Raw genomic sequence first — 19,749 nt, forward strand, 5'->3', positions numbered from 1 at the left:
TTACGCTTTACAAATCATCACATTAATTGGTAATAATCGATGAACAAAGACATTTAATTGTTTTATTAACAACGTAATTCTCAACAAATCACTTAACGTTTACGTTCGCATGCAATTATCATTGACACCGTTTCTTTTTAACTTCATGTACGTGTGCATCCGGAATTTAAATATTTCCTTGCAGACAACTATATATAATGGGGAAATGTAACGAAAAATCATAATCACGTTTTAAATCAGCTGTAAATCAGAATTAGAACACACAAAAAACACTCTTTCTCTACAAAAAAACGAAAACATGAATTTAAAGAATTTTATTATGTGGTAGGTAATTGGGGAATGGGGTGAATTTTAATTGTTGTATCACATTTTCCATGTTATTTGCACCAACATTCAACATACTTTTATCTGTTTTCTATTATAAAAATATTTAAATAAATTAAATAACAGTGAGTTATTTAAGTTTAAACAATTTTATTTAAAACAAGAAATATCTTTAAAAAAGATATACGGCGTTGATTGTGGTCGATGTTTATGAACGATCAAAAGTTATCTCCATGAGATAAAAAGTAGCGGAAGCCTTTTTTCTGCCCAGTTCTTAGCTACATCATAAGCAAATCAATTACGGGGTGTTGCGCCAGATTACGTGGCTTATTTTGCTTTATGTGATATTATTGCTCAGATATCTATATTTACAGAATAGAAAAACACAACATGAAAATAAACGAGTGCATATAGGTCAGCCGGCAATACTCGAATCTTATTTAATTGAATAATTATAGTATAGTGAATTATTGTGCTCATGCTTAATAAACTGGTCTAAATGGATAAAAATTTCTAATTAATTTTCTCAAAATTGGTCCTTATCATGCAAATGTTGAAACCATATTAAAAATCGATGATTGACATACCACAATAATATCGCCGAATATCTTTATTTAGTATCTTTCTGATCAAAACAGACTTCAAGTGCACAAAGTTTACGAGACGGCGTTTATATAAAGATTTCTGCAACTGACCGCAAACTGACCTTGATACCTTGCGGATTGAATGCAATGGATTACAGTCACTACGTTATTGTCAGTAAGACCGGTGTAACACAATGATCGCAACCCCTTCTGCGAACTCCGGTGATGAACTGTATATAAACTCTGACTTTCACAAATGGCCGCTTTTGCGCTGGTAATTCTCTGAAAATAAAAGGTGAACGCACAAACTGTATTTATTTGGAAAATTGATTGTAAAACTGTTCTATCTATTGAGCCTTTTCATTAGAGATAAAATTGTTTCATGCAGTAAAACAGTGTTACAAAGACGCGGATATGTTTCCAATGTTCTGGTGTTATACTCAAATCAGCCAATGGAATAAATGAAGTGTATTCATTCGTACCTAGCCGCGGGAAATTTTATTTGAGTATTATTGGACACTTACAAAGGTCAAGTCAGGGTGAAAAGCTGGCTTAATACAGCTTACGCCGAAAAAATCAACACACATTAAGGATTTGGTAATATTTCCGGTTTAGATGCTATTTGATGATTAATGTTCATTTATTTTACACTCGAATACAAAATATCCTGTATGGTGTTGTGATGTTTTTGTAAGGAATCGAAGTTCAATTGTCTTGTGTTTTTTATTTCAGCGTATGTATTGTGCTGACCTCATCTAGTTTTGTACACGTGGAAACACGACGCAAAGCGCACGCGCAGACGGAAGTTAAGGGCAATAACTGCTGTTTGAACGGAGGTACATGCATCTTGAACACCTTCTGCCACTGTCCCAAGTAAGTATACTTGCACTTGAATATTCGGAACTTTATCATCTCAAATACTAATAAATATAAATTAACCACACATCAATGGCATTGCTATCACAAAACACATCAATTCGGAGTTTGTGTTTTATTTACCTTGAGTGTACAGAAATTGTACATAAGTAATGTTTCGGTACTGTTTCTCACTTCCAGATCTTTCTACGGACGCTTTTGCGAGAACGGAATGCGTCATAAGTCTTGTGGTACTATACGTCACGGCACGTGGATGGCGTCAGGATGCCACCTGTGTCACTGTTTTGATGGCAACATGAGGTGCAAGGCGACCGAGATTCCCGGATGTGGTGCGTTGCTTATTTATATTTATTGCAAAGGTACAATCTTCCATAATGTATTTGACATGACTGTGGGTCAATATAGGTCAAAAGTAAAATTATTGTTATGAAGATACAGCCATGATAGATACATAAATGATTGATGTTGGAATACATTATGTAAAATTAAAACACAATATCAAAATTGTGCGCACAAAATAACAGGAAGTCCTCTTTCGACCGAAGTCACATATAGACAACACTTAGAATTAAGGTTTAGTTTTACCTAGCAAACGGGTCAAAAGGAATTGCTGTGCGTGCACTAGGGAGGTTGAAATTTTATAACAAACACTTTTTATTTCTGCCTCAATTTGCTTGGCTAATGACACCGTCTGCATTTGTTCCAGAGCATCAAGCGTACGAAGAGGGGCGTGAAAACAATCCAGATTTTCTCGGTGATCTCGACAACAAGATTAAAAACCCAAACGACTTTTACCAGAAATACGACGAATATCAGAATGACGTCACATCCGCTTCAGAAACGTTCATGTTGTCTGCACCTGCTATAATAGCAACATTAACCATGCTGCTTGTGATATCAAGTTGAAATCAATTTCAGTAAATATGTTATTTAACGTTTAGAACAGAAATTAATATGTGATGCAGGCCAGTCAGTCGACGGATATTTTGATACCTGAGGACTCAAACTTCACAAAAAAACTGACTGCAACGCGTTTGTTGTTTGTTATTGTTGGTCTATATACCTGTTATCGTTACATGTACTCATGCAAATAAAACAATATAAAATCGCATATGCTCTGTTACAGATGTGCGACTGGTTTACAGTAATGTGCAAACTGTCACATAATGACGTATGCGTTCAAATAACGCCTGTGACGTTATGACACGTGAATTATTTATTTCTAACAAAATGCATCATGGCTGTCGTCGAAAATACTACGAGAGTACTTGATTATTATTTTACATACCGATTTATTCCATTAGAATTTCTAGCTATCTAAAGAGTTTTATCTTTTATATCTTTTTAAAGAGTTGACAAACAATAATAGTTCGCGTTTCTTCGGCGTTTGATCAGTGAGATGTTGTTTTACTTGAACGAAAATGAAGTCTGTGTAACAACACGGTGAAACCAACAGACGAATTTATTTGGAACACAGCGCTCAGTACGGAATACCGTTAAGGCCATCGTGGTTAGTACGATGGCGACAATGCGATAATACGATGACGACAGTACGATAACGCGATAGTACGTTGGCGAAAATGTGTTAATTACGATGACGACAGTGCGACAATACGATGGCGACAGTGAGACAGTACGATGGCAACAATGCGATAATAAGATGACGACAATACGATAACGCGATAGTACGAAGATGACAATGCGATGATACGATGGCGACAGTACGATATGACTATCGCAGTGTCGCCATCGAACTATCGCACTGTCGCTACGTATTGTCGCACTGTCGCATTGTCGTCATGGCCTGGAAGCATGTGGGTTGGTACCACCATGATAAACGCCACCCCTATAATAGAATACCACAACGAAATTTAAACTCTTCCAGGAACTATTTAATAGCGGGAAATTGCAGCTATAATTCAAACATTTGCCACAACTTTCGTGCTACTAGTTAGCATATTAATTATAAGTGATGGAACACACTCCGGTTCTTCGCAGAATGCAGCCTCAAGCGCGGACGGACCTCATAAACTTCGAAATACACACATATCTTAATGGTGATTTTCTTGTGATCTTGATAGTGATTGTATTGTGATTTTTTATGACACGACCATAATTTTGGTCATGAAGGTCACTATAATCATGACTATGAAGATGGTGATTTAAATTATGACGATGATGATGCTGATGATGTAATTGTGACTTTCAGTTTTAAGTCGCGCCGGTTGGCTCAGTTGGAAAAGCGCTGGAAAACAGATTTGATGATCGCAGGTTCGATCCCCGGCCATGCCACATGACTTGTGCGCTGACAGAAATCTTTTTTATGACCATTTCCCCTACCTCTGAGTCCAGAAGAGCAGTTATCGGTGCTGGCGAAAGCACGTGCACTTAATACTGGTAACGAAATTAGCCCAAGAAGTTAGTGTTGGTAAACTGAGCGCCTAGACATTACTGACATACTGTTGAAAACAGCGAAAAATCCACCTTAACAAACTCACTTGAAAATAATGACGTGACTATGATTGTGATAATGTTTTTATTAACACCTTACATCTGTGTATGTAACTATGATTGTAGATTATATCTGTCACATCTAATCGTATGTAGCCTGAGTCCGAGATCATGGAAGGTGATTTTCCGATTTCACACTATCTGGCATTAGAATTGAAAACCGATCTGCACCAGCACTTAGTTAGGAAGGATAACTCTTGATAGCATCTCGGAGAAGTCATGCAAGTTTCCTTTCATAAATAGTTTCGGAAACATTTCTATTAAAAAGAGATGTTCCGTTTGTTGGCTTTACAACAGTCAAATATGTATATCGTTAAAAGATTGTTTTAAGGGATTTCATTGATTTAATAGGCTCATCAATAGTTAATTTGTAATCTGTATTTATAATGACTTTAAAATAAAGGTAGATAATTAACATTCCTAAAAAAAATAATTAAAACAACGGTTGAAGCATTGTTGTGTACTTTTTCACTTAATAGTCGCATATACCCCCGCATAAAAATTTATGTTTTGAAGTGCATTTTTATTAAACCACATAATGATGTTCGCGGATACAACTTTGACTATGTGAGTTCACATCATATGTGTACTCACATGGTTTATTATGTATTTATTTCTTCGTCATTGAAACATATGGTACGTTGATATTTTATTAAGACGCAGTTTTCTTTCCAAACATTCAAATAACACTGTTACATCCCCGTAATGCGAAAATTGGTCTTATGGCATATACATTGCGCAGTCTGGTCAGTGGCTACGCTTTCCGCTATAAAAAGCACTCAAGGTTTTGTGGTATCTCCAGAGTAGCCTATGCAGTATTCATATCTTGACAAGACTGCGCGGATAAGCAGGCTGGGCTGGAGCTAGAAGCATATTGCATAAGACCCATTTTCGCATGACGCGGGTCTTTAAAAATCTTATTGCGTATTGTAAAATGGAACAAGGTGAGTATGCTCAAATCAGCCGATGGACTAACTGAAGTGTATTCATTCAGGTCTGCTGACGTTATCAGAGTGCAGGATCACGTGCCTTTGTGGGGTGCACAATTGAATGTTAATAGAAGTAACACACACCGTTATGTGGTGCTTTCCTTCAAATACATGTTTTATTTTTTTTTTAAAGAATTTCAACTACTTCATAAACGACAGTTTTCTTGCTGCTAATGGCATTGTGAACTCAATAAGAATGTCTTAATTCGATAAGCCTGTGTTCGTGGCAAAAAAATCGATGTGAAACGCATTCATGTACACGGTTGGTGCCGATATCTTAAGATATCGGCACACACTAAGAAAAACTGTCTTTTATGCACTTAATATTTTTGCTTTTGTATTTCAATAGCTTGAGATATTTGCAAAAATAAATTTCTTAACGGTGTGTTTTCATTCTGCCCAGCCCATGTGTAATCCCCTGTGAACACCGTTGATCACAGTTGATGATGCGGCGTCTCATCAGGGTCTGCGCTGTTTGCTTAAAGGAATTTCTGCAAGAAATATTATAAATATAGAAATAAATATACAAGACGTCCCTTATATTGGAAATAAATTTATCCAATTTAGAAGGTCGGGAGAGTCCACTAGGCATAAATGGGTTAAGATAACAGATCAGACAACAATGCCCTGTACTATATGAAGAGATAGTACAGATTGCATAAGTACATGTTGCATACGGACATGTTCACAATAATGTTTAAAATAGCGACCGGGAGGTCACGGGTTCGATCCCCACTGTGGGAGCGTTCTTTAGATCTCCCCCATAGACACCAAGTACTGGTTCTAGGCCCAGGAAACGGACTCGAGAGCGTTTCAAATAAGAAGTTAGTACTTGAAATTCAATCGAGCTAAAATAAATAGGTTTAAACTAAACTAATGTTTAAAATAATTATATATTACGAGTACTTAAGATAACATGAATTTCAATTTTGAACTTGGTGTAAAAATCTTTAGTATTTTATATACAACTGCCGTGTTCCGATAATAGGGTATGAACAAATGTTAAACGGACTGTCGCCCAGTGACATATTTTGATTACGTAAAATGAAATAAATAATAATCAATTGGCCTTGCTACACTCCATTAGTCAGAAGCGCTTGAAAGGTAAATCCCTATGCGGGATTTATTATATCCGCATATGATTTAACCTGTTCAGGGCTTCCCATTCACGACCGCACACAATTATTATCAATTAGTACCTATTTGTTTGTAAATTTGTAAAACTTAGATTTTTTGTGTTTTGTAATTATTTTTTTCAGTGTACAATTAAAAAACGTGCTTCTATCATTTTATGTATTATATATAATAATACATAAAAATGATTGAAGCCCGTGTTTTATTTTCAAACTGAAATCATGTAAGACACACCAATGCTATTATTACACACGTTTATTTAGCGTTGAATCGGAAATAAGAGTTTCCTACTTTGACATTTTGCAACTCACACCAGTGACACATTCAATAAAACTGCATGTGTGGCTATTTCCATTGACTATGTAATATTTTTACATATTTCGATAGCTAAATGTTATTTAGAGAATGTAAGTGACCATATTTGGAATGTGTAAAGCAAAAGAAGATCAATATGGAATAAAGAATTGTGGGTAAACATATAAGGGCTTAACATATTTTGAAGATATACCGCGTATTATCATTTACGTTTACGCAGCTCCCTTTACATTTCTGCAATTTACATCACCACATACTTGTCCACCTACAATTGAACAAACCCACACGTTTAGCATCGATTTATTAAAAAAGAGTTTTACTTGAATATACTACAAGATACAAATTAACTATACACACATGTTTTCAAAAACAACAGTTAATTTTAATGACAACAGTTTAATTTGGGCTCAGTTTATACAAAACGTCATGACCCTGGCTCTGTTATCCGATACCTAACGACTACAACTAAAACAACATCAATATATAAGCTATAAAAGGTAATAAGAAATACACCGAGGTACGAAATCAAAATGTTTTTCATAATGTTTTTTTATCCCATTTATGCCTAGCGTCTAGAAAAAAGACTTTGGCAAACAGCGTAGACCCAGATGAGACGCCGCTTCATGCGGCGTCTCATCAGGGTCTGCGCTGTTTGCTTAAAGGAATTTCTGTATAAAATATTCTAAATAAAGAAATACATATACTAGACATCCCTAATTTTGAAAAAAAAATCCAATTTAGAAGGATGTGAGAGTCCACTAGGCATAAATGGGTTAAAAACTCCCGAAGCAACGAAGAACAGCTTCATGACTAGCTCTGGTCGGTTGTGGCAATTACATCATTTGGCACAAATGCGCATAATCTCGAATATACATGTATTTATTATTTTTCTTTTTACTATTAAGTATTTCATGACCCATTTAATTGTTTTGAAAATAATACAGTCGATAATTCAGAAATTCAGTTTCTTGGAGAAGACGCTGATATTATATTTAATTAATACATCTTCAAAACAACTTCTGACTTATTGCATAGGTGAGACGCGAAAGTATGCAAGTAAACGAATACACGTATATTTTTATAAAACTAAGTCAAATGTTTGTCAACTTTTTGATTTTTCAAAATATTGTAACATATTACCATATTTTTATCAAAAAGGTGAGTTAATAATTGTCATACGGGTAATTCATGAAGAAGATATGTCTTGTAATAAGACAATCATTCGTTGAAATACCGCTTAACATACTTAATACAAAAATTGTCACTACAATTTCGAAACGTGTATTCATGCTAGGGAAATAAAGCCATGAGTCGCGTTCTGAGAAAAATGGCCTTAAGCGTCATCCCAGATTAGCCTGTGCAGTCCGCACAGGCTAATCAGGGACGACACTTTCCGCGCTTATGGTATTTTTAGTTTCAATTAAGTCCTTCCTTACCGAAAATCAAGTTTATGCGGAAAGTGTCGTCCCTGATTAGCTTGTACGGACTGCACAGGCTAATCTGGGATGACAATTTACGCACGTGCATTAAGCCCAGTTTTCTCAGAACACGACTCAAGACATGAAGCATGAATACAATGCCGACGTTTTTGGCGACATGTGGTTAATATTTTACTCACTGAAACATAAAAAAATCAAATTAAATAGCATCTTCTCCAGAATATGACAGGCATATGTAATTATACATAATTCTTCATAAACGATAGCACAATTCCTATATAAATGAGTACTTTATCAAAGTTAAACTCCCAATTTATTGCAGACAAACAGGTCTAAGGTTCTTTGTTCGCGTATTCTGCATGTACGCACGTATTGGCAGATACACGTATTTGTTGAACATTCCCACCTGTTGTGCCCCTGATGATTAACAAATTATACACGGGATCCACGTAGGAAAGAACGTTCAATACACAATTTATAGAGTGATACACTAAAAAATGAAACATGCTTCATCGATTTTTGCCATTACAACTTCGCCTATTTATTTAAAAGTACAGAAGAATATAGTGTATAGAATGATACAATATACAATTAAATATAGATTCCATCGATTTTGCCATTACAATTTCGCCTGTTTATGTAAAAGTACAGTGAATAATCACATTATAGTGTGTACATGTAACAATTTAAAAAAAACAAACAGCAAAAAAAACAAGAAAAATCACACAAAAAGAATAATATAATGATCTGACTGACAATCGTGAGCTTAATGTACACAGAACTGTGATGATCCACTCGTGTTCTTTGCTCGTGTAAACTTCGCACTGTTTTTCTCGTCTCATATACATAAGCCATATCATGCATATAGATAAGCTATTTGAATATATGAACGCACACAAATTCTGGTTATACCATACAATAAGGAAACTTGTGAACAATTATTATTCAGTGCTAGAGTGTTGGCTATAGATATGTAATTCTTTTAAGTATATTGTTACCGCTAACAAGTGTGCACATTTTAATCCTTAAAATGCATGCCATAAGTATTTGTATACGTTAGATTGCTGTGTATTATGCAGTTAACAGTGAACATTCTAGTGGAAAAAAATGTTTGAAACCATAATGATTTTTAGAATTCATCTCGCGAAATACTTCAGGTGAGCGAACAAAATGTTTGTGAAAAGTAGACACTTTAAATGTAGCAATTATGCTAACATAGTAAAAAAGTACAGTGTAAGGTCATTATTGGTGAACTTGAAAACCCCTAAAGGCTGTACATATATTCATTCTTAACCTGTTTATCTGTTTAATTTGTTGATTTTATACATTGGACAGCAAAACGAAACTAAACACGAGTATCGAAGCAGTACACGAGTATCGATACTGGACTCAAGTATCGAAGCTGTACACGCGTATCGAAGCTGTACCCGAGAATCGAAGCTGTACTAGAGTATCGAAGCTGTGCATGAGTATCGAAGCTGTGCACGGGTATCGAAGCTGTACACAAGTATCGAAGCTGTACACGAGTATCAAAGCTGTACACGAGTATCGATACTGTACACGAGTATCGAAGCTGTTAAAACAGAAATGGAATGATTCGGTGCTTGACTTTGGTACAGTATTCTTGCCAGTAGATTCCGTACTTCAAGCTGCACTTCTGTTCATCCCTGAAACTGCGGTGAGTGAGCAGAATAACGAGCACTATCAGGTACGTGTAGGGAAGAACATTCTCAAATCCGGTCGTAACCGTCCAGAAAAACGAGAGAAGGATTTCCGGTATGTAGTGGAAGTGCCGGGACAGTCCCCACCAACCGGAAGCCAGCAGGATGCTCTCCCTTACTTCGCCACCTTCGATTCTGTATTTGGCGCGTATGAGGTCCGGCTTCCGGCCCCAGACTAGGCAATCACCGTTAGCCTTGCGTACATCCTGGCGCTGTAGATCGGCCAGGTAATTGATGAGAACAGAAATCAGACCCACGATCAATATGCTTGACGCGAGTGGAGTGCCGAGGCGGACCGGATGCGAGACGAGGTACAGACTGACGCTGGGATACAGGGACGGAAGCCAGCACAGACAGCCCCAGCATATATAGAAGCCGGCTCGGTCAAGAATTATGTCTATTGTGTGCATGTATCCGGCTTCCCATGTAAAGAACTTCGTTATATAGGTCAGCTGAAGAATCGTAGTAACGAACATGCTGTCTACGAAACCGTGCAGCTCGTAGCTCTTCAGTGCGTACATACAGCACATCAGAGGCCAGACGGTCATGCCGAATCGACAGTTAGTGAACACTTTGACGTCTATTCCGCAGATACGAGGATACAATTCCGTGCCCCAGTAATAGTCGGAAAAAAAGCCACCTCCTGTCTTTCCACTGTCCGATGTGGACGGGCGAGTGATTCCTTTGATGTACAACAAGAAGACGAAACAAAGAGCAAACACTTTCATAAACGCCAAAAACTCGCCAAAGCGGTCATACACGACCGTGGGAGTCAAGCCGTTGTACCTGAGCACCGTGGTTAGGGTAGCGAACCCAGCCATTGTGACACAGTAATGCAGGAAGCCGTTATCTTTGTACACAGGCGTGTTTCCCTTTGGTGTCACAGGTCCACGGACTTCTTTTCCCGGCAGGACGATCATCCAAAACAGCGCCCAGGCGAAATAGCCAAAGATTACTCCAGCAGTGAACGTGTTAATAATACTGAGTTCATTCCACATTCCGATGAGTGTTCCGAGAACGGAGTGGCTACAGAAGTGCGTGATCAGAGCTGTGTAACTTCTGCCAAACTTGACGTTCGTATACCAGAACAACATCACTATCTGCGGGGTAAGTCCAACCATCACCAATGGGAAGAAGAAATGGTTTAACAAATATACCGAGCGTCGACTTACTCCTGACTTTTCGAGCGTTTCATAACCTTCTTTGTAACCATGAAAACCATTGGATATGACGCCATTACTTTTTGAATATACGTCCTTTTTCTCCAATGTCCTACTTTTCGACCTATTTGTTACGCCCGTCATGTCACTGCCGTGCGTTTGCTTTTCTCAATTGAAATAAATATATGTTAGTATTTAGACTATAATTAAAAAAAATACAAGCCTGCCTATGCAGAACACTTTGAGGCAAATGAGAAACCTCAACGACGTCAAAATATTATATGAATAGGCATTGATTGGCCTTGTCTCTCCATACACAAATGTAATAATACGAGTTAAGGAAATGTGTTCGTTAACAATCGTTTGGTGATCTTATAAAAAAAAACTACCGAGGCGAATAAAATTAACATGCAAATTGTACAATCATACGATCCTACTTTCCATTCCCCAACCTTATTCGTCCTTGTCAATTTGTTAACATAAAAATTTCTATATGAGCCAACAGACAGGCAATGCTGATGATTAGCATCTCCGGTACGGCAAGGCTATCAGTCACATGTTTTAATGAGCTGATTCCAGGAGACAGCGCATCTGTCTTGTGATCTATTTCCTGCTTACACTCCAAAACAAGCTACACAACGGTACAATGTAGATACATTTCTGTAAGGGTGCATGATGATCAATTGGAAAGAAGCTCACATGATTTGTATATGTAAATATAGATATGGATTATTCATCACTTAATAATGTGGCAAGTTTTACTAATTTAAAAAGGTTTATGCTCTAAGCTATTTTATAATGTTTGATGAATTGTGTCACTTACATTTTATGAAAACGTATAACATGTGTAAGTCCTGTTTTTTTCTATGTTTGCTGTAATGATATGATTAACAGCATATCGATGTGCCAGCTTACTGCTGAAGAAGTTAAAATGAAGTGGATAGACACAAAGGTATACATTTTAGTTTTTACTAAATGCTTAATTTCATTACAGTCTATTATATATACTAACATTTTTATGCGTCTTCAGCTGGTGAAACACAATACAAGATATTGTAATACGAGACATCGATCCCCGGCGAGACGCTCCGTTCTGACAAATCAATATCCGCATGCAAAAACTATTAGTTAAATTTCGCCAATATTAGATATCTCAGTCCCTGTCTGAGAGAGAGAGAGAGAGAGAGAGAGAGAGAGACGAGAGAGAGAGAGAGAGAGAGAGAGAGAGAGAGAGAGAGAGAGAGAGGGGGATATAGATAGAGAGAGAGAGAGCGAGGAGAGAGAGAGAGAGAGAGCGCGAAGCGCTAGAGCCTCTCTCTCGCTCGTCGCTCTCTCTCAGCTCCTCCTCTCTCTCTCTAGTCTCTCTCTACTCGCTCTCTCTCTCTCTCTCTCTCTCTTGCTTCTCTCTCTCTCTCGCTCTCTCTCTCTCTCTCTCTCTCTCTCTCTCTCTCTCTCTCCTCTCTGCTCTCTCTCGCTCTCTCTCTGCTCTCCTCTCGCTCTCTCTCTCTCCTCTCTCCCTCTGCTCTCTCTCTCTCTCTCTCTCTCTCTCTCTCCGCTCTCTCTCTCTCGCTCGTCTCTCCTCTCTCTCTCTCCTCTCTCTCTAGCTCTGCTTATTACAGCGGCTTTTACCCGAACATTTCGAGAACTCAATATTGACACGAATTAAAATAATATCGTACGAACAATTTCAATCGTTCATTAAAATGAGATTCACTCACATACATCCACGTCAAATGTGCAGAAAATAAACAAATAATAAGCGCTTACTGTATTATGACTGACAATTAGCTTCTGGATATCTGATACATTATTATCAACTTTCTCGCGCCTAAGGATACCGACATTACCCAGACAAATCCATTACTGTGCAAACGCGCAAATCCGACCCGATGGTAGTCTACGACGTTGACCGGCTAAGAGTATCCCACCGTTTGAGAAGACACGGTCGACAGACCGAGACCCAAACAAGGAGTACCACGCGTGCATTACTCACAAATACACAAGATACCAAGTAAAACTATTTAGGCGAAAGTATATAAACATTTTTACGCGGAGCTTTGTGTTGTTATACGCCTCTGGTGTTATATACACAGTTTCACAATTTCGCATACGTATTAACACATTTTGGAGCTTTGAAAACTAAGAAGCTACAAGTTAAGTATATTCGTACTTATGAAATTAACTTTCAATGAAAAACAACTGTGTAAACGTCTTCATATGTTTTAAAAACGTAGAATCAAGTTGAAAAAGCAATAACCCAAAACAAAAATACGGAACTTACATAAAGATATTGTTCTTCAAAACAATATTTGATGACTATGAACAAACCGATGATTACGCACAAACTTCATACGACCATACATAGAACACACAAATTAAACCACTTATTACTTGTGCCGGGGTGACTTGGAGGTCACTGTCATGCGAGGACGACCCCAGTGGACTTTTCTCTTTCTAACATTATACCACATTGTATCACATACCCAAATAAAGAAGGCTTTTTAAAGCAACATAATTATTTTGACAAACAAGTAATTCAACCAGACCGTTGCGTTGTGAAATTTGATAGACATCTTACAAACCAACAGAGCTGAGATGGCACTTATAACAAATATCCTGAACAAGCGGGATCTATATTATTTTATCGGTCCGCTAAAATACTTTTATGGCCCAGCTTTTTAACACAAATTTTCACCTTAAATGACATTTATCAATAGCTTATACAATGCTGAGGAAATTTCCCGCTAACTAGTACAATCCGAAAGAATAAATAAGAATATTTCATTGTCTGATTTGAGAGAAAATCTCCAGAAAATTTGCCAATTCACTGCGTCTTTTTGTATATGAAAGAAGGACGCGAGTAGGATGTAAAACTATTCAGTATCGGGAAAATCGGTCTTTTCTCCACATGTTCATACGACACATACATACACATTTTACCCAGTTACAATTACGCGTTAAATTCCATCTCGCGCCAGTAAATCGTATGGGGAAGAAAGAATGGAGCGTCAATAACCGACTAACGATGGTAACACAGTATGGCTTTCAAGATATGACATTAGGAAAGAAATGAATAAATACCTTTCAGTTAATTCCACTTTTTGCATTCTGAGCACAACTATCGAAATAGTGTAATGTCGAAATAAGAGGTAAATCGTATAATTATATACCGGGTAATCGCACTTTTGTGTGTCGTTCATTTCCAATTGCAAGAATTCGTGACGAATATTATCTTTATTTCGTAAAAATGCACAGGGACGGTAAACATAAACTACATAATCCAATATACTGTATACGTGAAAATATCGCGAGATGTACCATAATAAATCGAATACACTTTTTAAACAGCGTATTCAATAAACTCTTGAAGTCAATAAAACACTCGATTTACAACGCAAAGCAGATAAACATGCGATGCACGTTAAGCATTATAATTTTTATTAAACTAAATACAATTATATATAAGTGTCTATATTGTTAATAGCCCTTTATAAGGAACGTTGGATGTTAACATACGCAAATAAGATTTACAATGATGTTATGTAATATAACCGTTATATCATTTTCATTTGTAATTATATTAATATTATTTGAAAACCGAAAAATAACAATCTGTTTTACAAACCATCAAAAGGTACTTTTCTTCAATTTCACGAAGTTTCTCTCTTAAAACTCTTTGTTTCTCGTAAAGCAGCCCATAAACATACCAGCCTGGGACGCTGAACATTATACTTGATTTGGAATGAACGTTAAGCATTAGTATGCACGTGCTCAAATTTAGATCTCTTACTTGTAACATTACTATTGCATTCCAATAAATCCTACAATATTGTAAGAATCGTTAACGGTACATTCTTTGTACATATTTTAACACTTGAATTCCATAAGAGTGAACAATTTCGACCATGCGTTTTGGAAGAAATGAACGCATGTTCCAACAATGTCTGAAGCTACTTATATGAAGTTACAAAACTTGCTTGATATGCACAATAAGCCAACTTCAAAAATTACACTCCAGAATACTTTATGCATGCAGCCGAGCTATGATTAATATGTAATAGAAAACATACCGTCTGTCGCAACCACTAAGAACTGTTTTCATATTTCCTCACTACACTCTCTGAACCCAACACGCCGAACAGAAGCTCTGCCACTCGCATATATACATATATATATATATATATATATATATATATATATATATATATATATATATATATATATATATGATAACAAAAAATGATCGCTTATCGATGCATGGCTTCTGTATGTTCTATTGGAAGCCACGAACATCTGTCGCGCTCGTTCAACACTCGGACAACATCGGCTATTTCCGATGAGCAATAGAACGCTGAGTGGTATTTTCATGTCTTTCAAGAGGGCAATTGTACAAGTTGAATCAGTTGGATTTATGCGAGATGTTTAATAAATCATATACTGCATTATGATTGTAAAATCCCCATAAACAAAGACAAACTATGAGGACCCTCATTGATTTCTTTAAGGCGGTCTTTCGTTATACTAATTATAAAATATAACAATAAACTTATTTCCCATTTATATTTTAATTCCATGTTAATATTACACAATGATTACGTCCGTAATTCAGTTACTCTAACTTTAATCTAGACAAACTACACCAATAAAAACGCTTTTCTGTAATAACAAACCAGCAGACAGGTTAAAGGGGCATTTTCACAGATTTAGGCATGTTTTGAAGTTTGTCATTAAATGCTTTATATTTATAAATGAAAACATTGGATCTAAAAACGCCAGTAAATAATCAAGAATAACATTTAAAAAAAGGAAAAAAAGTAGCCTCCAGCAGGACTCGAACCAGTGACCCCCTGAATCCTGAAGTAAAAACCAAATAGACCGCTCGGCCATCCTGCAAAGTATATATATAGGTGTCGTATTTTATACTTTATGTAAGCAATCTTTGTAGTTTCACAAAATTAAACGACACTAACAGAACTCTCCAAATTATTCAATAGTTTCGCGTTGCAACGCTTTATAATTTTCAGGTTTTTAAATCGTCAAAAGATGCATATAATGGCTATATTAGACAATGGTAAATGTTCAGTATTACTGTTTCCTCGAACATAACTAAAACGAGAATGGATCCACGAAAATAGAAATAAATTGCATAAAATTCTATGTCCGAAAAGTAATAGTCATTCAAATAAGAGGAATTCTAGATATCCGAAAACGTGGAGTAAAAATTTTATTTTTGGGATTTAAAAAAGGTTGTCAGGACACCAAAAGTGTACGAAACCCGACTATCGGTAATAACAATACATGTAACCTTGATGCAGACATCTTGCGCCTTCGTCAAGATAACAGATCAGACTACAATGCCCTGTACAATATGTAGAGATAGTACAGATTACACAAGTACATGTTGCATACGGACATGTTCACAATAATGTTTAAAATAATTATATATTAAGAGTACTTAAAAATACATGTATTTCAATTTTCAACTTGGTGTAGTCGTCTGAAGTATTTCATATACAACTGCTATGTTCCGATAATTAGGGTATGAACAAATGTTAAACGGACTGTCGCCTAGTCACATATTTTGTAAAATAAAACAAATGGCATTGAAACACTCCATTTACCAGAAGCTCTGAAAAGGTGAAATCCCATGCGGGAATAATTATTAATTATAATTATTTCCGCATAGGATTTTACCTTTTCAGGGCTCCTCATTCACGACCGCACACAATTATTATCATTAAGTAGTTAAGTACCAATTTGTTTGTTAATTTGTAAAACTTACAGATGTGTGTGTTTTGTCGTAATTATTTATATCGGTGTGTAGTTAAAAACACGTGCTTCAATCATGATAATGTGTTATAAATTATAAAACATAAAAATGATTGAAGCCTGTGTTTTAAATTCAAATTGAAGTCATGTAAGACACACCAATGCTATTATTACATACGCTTATTTGGCGTTGAATTGGAAATAAGAGTTTCCTACCATGATATTTTGCCACTAATACCAGTTACACATTCAATAAAACTGCATGTATTAGAATTTCCATTGACTATGTAATAGTTTTACATATTTCGATAGCTAAATGTAATTTAGAGAATGTAGTGACAATCTTTGGCATGTGTTAAGAAATAGTATACCCATATGGAAAAGAATCATGAATTGCGGGTAAACATAAGGGCAAAATATATTTTGAAGATATTCCGGGTATTACGCAGCGCCCTGTATATTTCTGCATTTTACATCACCACATACTTGTCCACCTACAAGTGAACGAACACACACGTTTAGCATCGATTTATTTAAAAAAAATTACTTGAATATACTGCAAGATACAAATAAACTACACAAACATGTTTTCAAAGATGACAGTTATTTGTATGACACCAGTTTAACTTGGGCTCAGTTTACACAAAACGTCATGGCCCGGTAGCTCTGTTATCCGATACCTAATGACTAGTACTAAAACAACATCAATATATTAGCTATAAAAGGTACTACGAAAAATAGTTGCAAATACACTGAGGTAAGAAATAAAAATGTTTTTCATAATGTCTTTTTTTTCAAACACCGAAGCACCGAAGAACAGCTTCATGACAAGCTCTGGCCGGTTGTGGCAATTACTAGTACATCATTTGGCACAAATGCGCATAATCTCGAATATGCATGTACTTAGTTTTTCCTTTTTACTATTGAGTATTTCATGACTCATTTAATTGTTTTGAAAATAATTCAGTCGATAATTCAGAAATTCAGTTTCTTGGAGAAGACGCTGATATTATATTTAATTAATACATCTTCAAAACAACTTCTGATTTGTTGCATAGGTGAGACGCGAATTTATGCAAGTAAACGAATAAACGTATATTTTTATAAAACTAAGTCAAATGTTTGTCTACTTTTTGATTTTTCAAAATATTGTAACATATTACCATATTTTTATCAAAAAGGTGAGTTAATAATTGTCATGCGGGTAAATCATGAAGAAGAAATGTCTTATAAGTTATAATAAGACAATCATTCGTTGAAATACCGCTTAACATACTTAATACAATAATTGTCACTACAATTTCAAAACGTGTATTCATGCTAGAGAAATACATAACATGAGTCGCGTTCTGAGAAAACTGGCCCTAAGCGTCATCCCAGATTAGCCTGTGCAGTCCGCACAGGCTAATCAGGGACGAAACTTTCCGCGTTTATGGTATTTTTAGTTTCAATTAAGTCCTTCCTTACCGAAAATCAAGTTTAGGCGGAAAGTGTCGTCCCTGATTAGCTTGTACGGACTGCACAGGCTAATCTGGGATGACAATTTACGCACGTGCATTAAGCCCAGTTTTCTCAGAACACGACTCAAGACATGAAGCATGAATACAATGCCGACGTTTTTGGCGACATGTGGTTAATATTTTACTCACTGAAACATATAAAAAATCAAATCAAATAGCATCTTCTCCACAACTTGACAGGCACATGTAATTATACCTAATTCTTCATAAACGATACCACAATTCCTATATAAATGAGTATTTTAACAAAGTTAAACTCCCAATTTATTGCAGACAAACAGGTCTAAGGTTCTTTGTTCGCGTATTCTGCATGTACGCACGTATTGGCAGATACACGTATTTGTTGAACATTCCCACCTGTTGTTCCCCTGATGGTTAACAAATTATTCACGGGATCCACGTAGGAAAAAACGTTCAGTACACAATTTATAGAGTGATACACTATAAAATGAAACATATGCTCCATCGATTTTTGCCATAACAACTTCGCCTATTTATTTAAAAGTACAGAAGAATATAGTGTATAGAATGATACAATATAAAATTAAATATAGATTCCATCGATTTTGCCATTACAATTTCGTCTGTTTATGTAAAAGTACAGTGAATAATCACATTATAGTGTGTACATGTAACAATTTTAAAAAACAAACAGCAAAAAAACAACAAGAAAAATCACACAAAAAGAATAACATAATGATCTGACTGACAATCGTGAGCTTAATGTGCACAGAACTGTATGATCCACTCGTGTTCTTTGAGAACTGTACGATCCACTCGTGTTCTTTGCTCGTGCAAACTTCGCACTGTTTTTCTCGTCTCATATACATAAGCCATATCATGCATATAGATAAGCTATTTCAATATATGAACGCACACAAATTCTGGTTATACCATACAATAAGGAAACTTGTGAACAAGTATTATTCAGTGCTAGAGTGTTGGCTATAGACATGTAATTCTTTTAAGTGTATTGTTACCGCTAACAAGTGTGCACATTTCAATCCTTAAAATGCATGCCATAAGTATTTGTATACGTAAGATTGCTGTGTATTATGCAGTTAACAGTGAACATTTTTGTGGAAAAAAAATGTTTGAAACTTTAATGATTTTTAGAATTCATCTCGCGAAATACTCCAGGTGAGCGAACAAAATGTTTGTGAAAAGTAGACACTTTAAATGTAGCAATTATGCTAACATAGTTAAAAGTACAGTGTAAGGTCATTATTGGTGAACTTGTAAACCCCTAAAGGCTGTACATATATTCATTCTTAACCTGTTTATCTGTTTAATTTGTTGATTTTATACATTGGACAGCAAAACGAAACTAAACACGAGTATCGAAGCAGTACACGAGTATCGATACTGGACTCTAGTATCGAAGCTGTACACACGTATCGAAGCTGT

General features: G+C 36.0%; 2 protein-coding genes across 3 annotated transcripts in view; one reads left to right on the forward strand and one right to left on the reverse strand.

Moving 5' to 3' along the window:
• Positions 1–319: 319 nt before the first annotated feature.
• LOC127852638 (uncharacterized) lies at positions 320–2,690 on the forward strand. Its single transcript, XM_052386592.1, has 4 exons — positions 320–324; positions 1,641–1,781; positions 1,965–2,113; positions 2,491–2,690. Exons 1-4 carry the CDS (start codon positions 320–322, stop codon positions 2,688–2,690), a joined length of 495 nt encoding a protein of 164 aa, XP_052242552.1.
• A 6,930-nt stretch (positions 2,691–9,620) lies between these two features.
• The window catches only part of LOC127853110 (uncharacterized), a 31,591-nt gene continuing 21,462 nt past the window's right edge, over positions 9,621–19,749 (reverse strand). The window contains exon 4 of one of the 2 annotated variants that reach the window (XM_052387336.1): positions 9,621–10,340. In XM_052387336.1, the coding sequence (XP_052243296.1) occupies positions 9,749–10,340 (592 nt within the window). In that variant the 3' untranslated portion in view covers positions 9,621–9,748. The remainder of the gene's footprint in view (positions 10,341–19,749) is intronic. The other variant, XM_052387334.1, reaches the window with a different exon arrangement.

Source organism: Dreissena polymorpha, chromosome 12 (genome assembly GCF_020536995.1).
Source record: "Dreissena polymorpha isolate Duluth1 chromosome 12, UMN_Dpol_1.0, whole genome shotgun sequence".
Lineage (NCBI taxonomy): Eukaryota > Metazoa > Mollusca > Bivalvia > Myida > Dreissenidae > Dreissena > Dreissena polymorpha.

Coding starts and splice junctions, on each gene's coding strand:
- LOC127852638 (XM_052386592.1), top strand. Junction 1,782..1,964: donor ACCTTCTGCCACTGTCCCAA/GTAAGTATACTT, acceptor TCTCACTTCCAG/ATCTTTCTACGGACGCTTTT. Junction 2,114..2,490: donor GACCGAGATTCCCGGATGTG/GTGCGTTGCTTA, acceptor CATTTGTTCCAG/AGCATCAAGCGTACGAAGAG.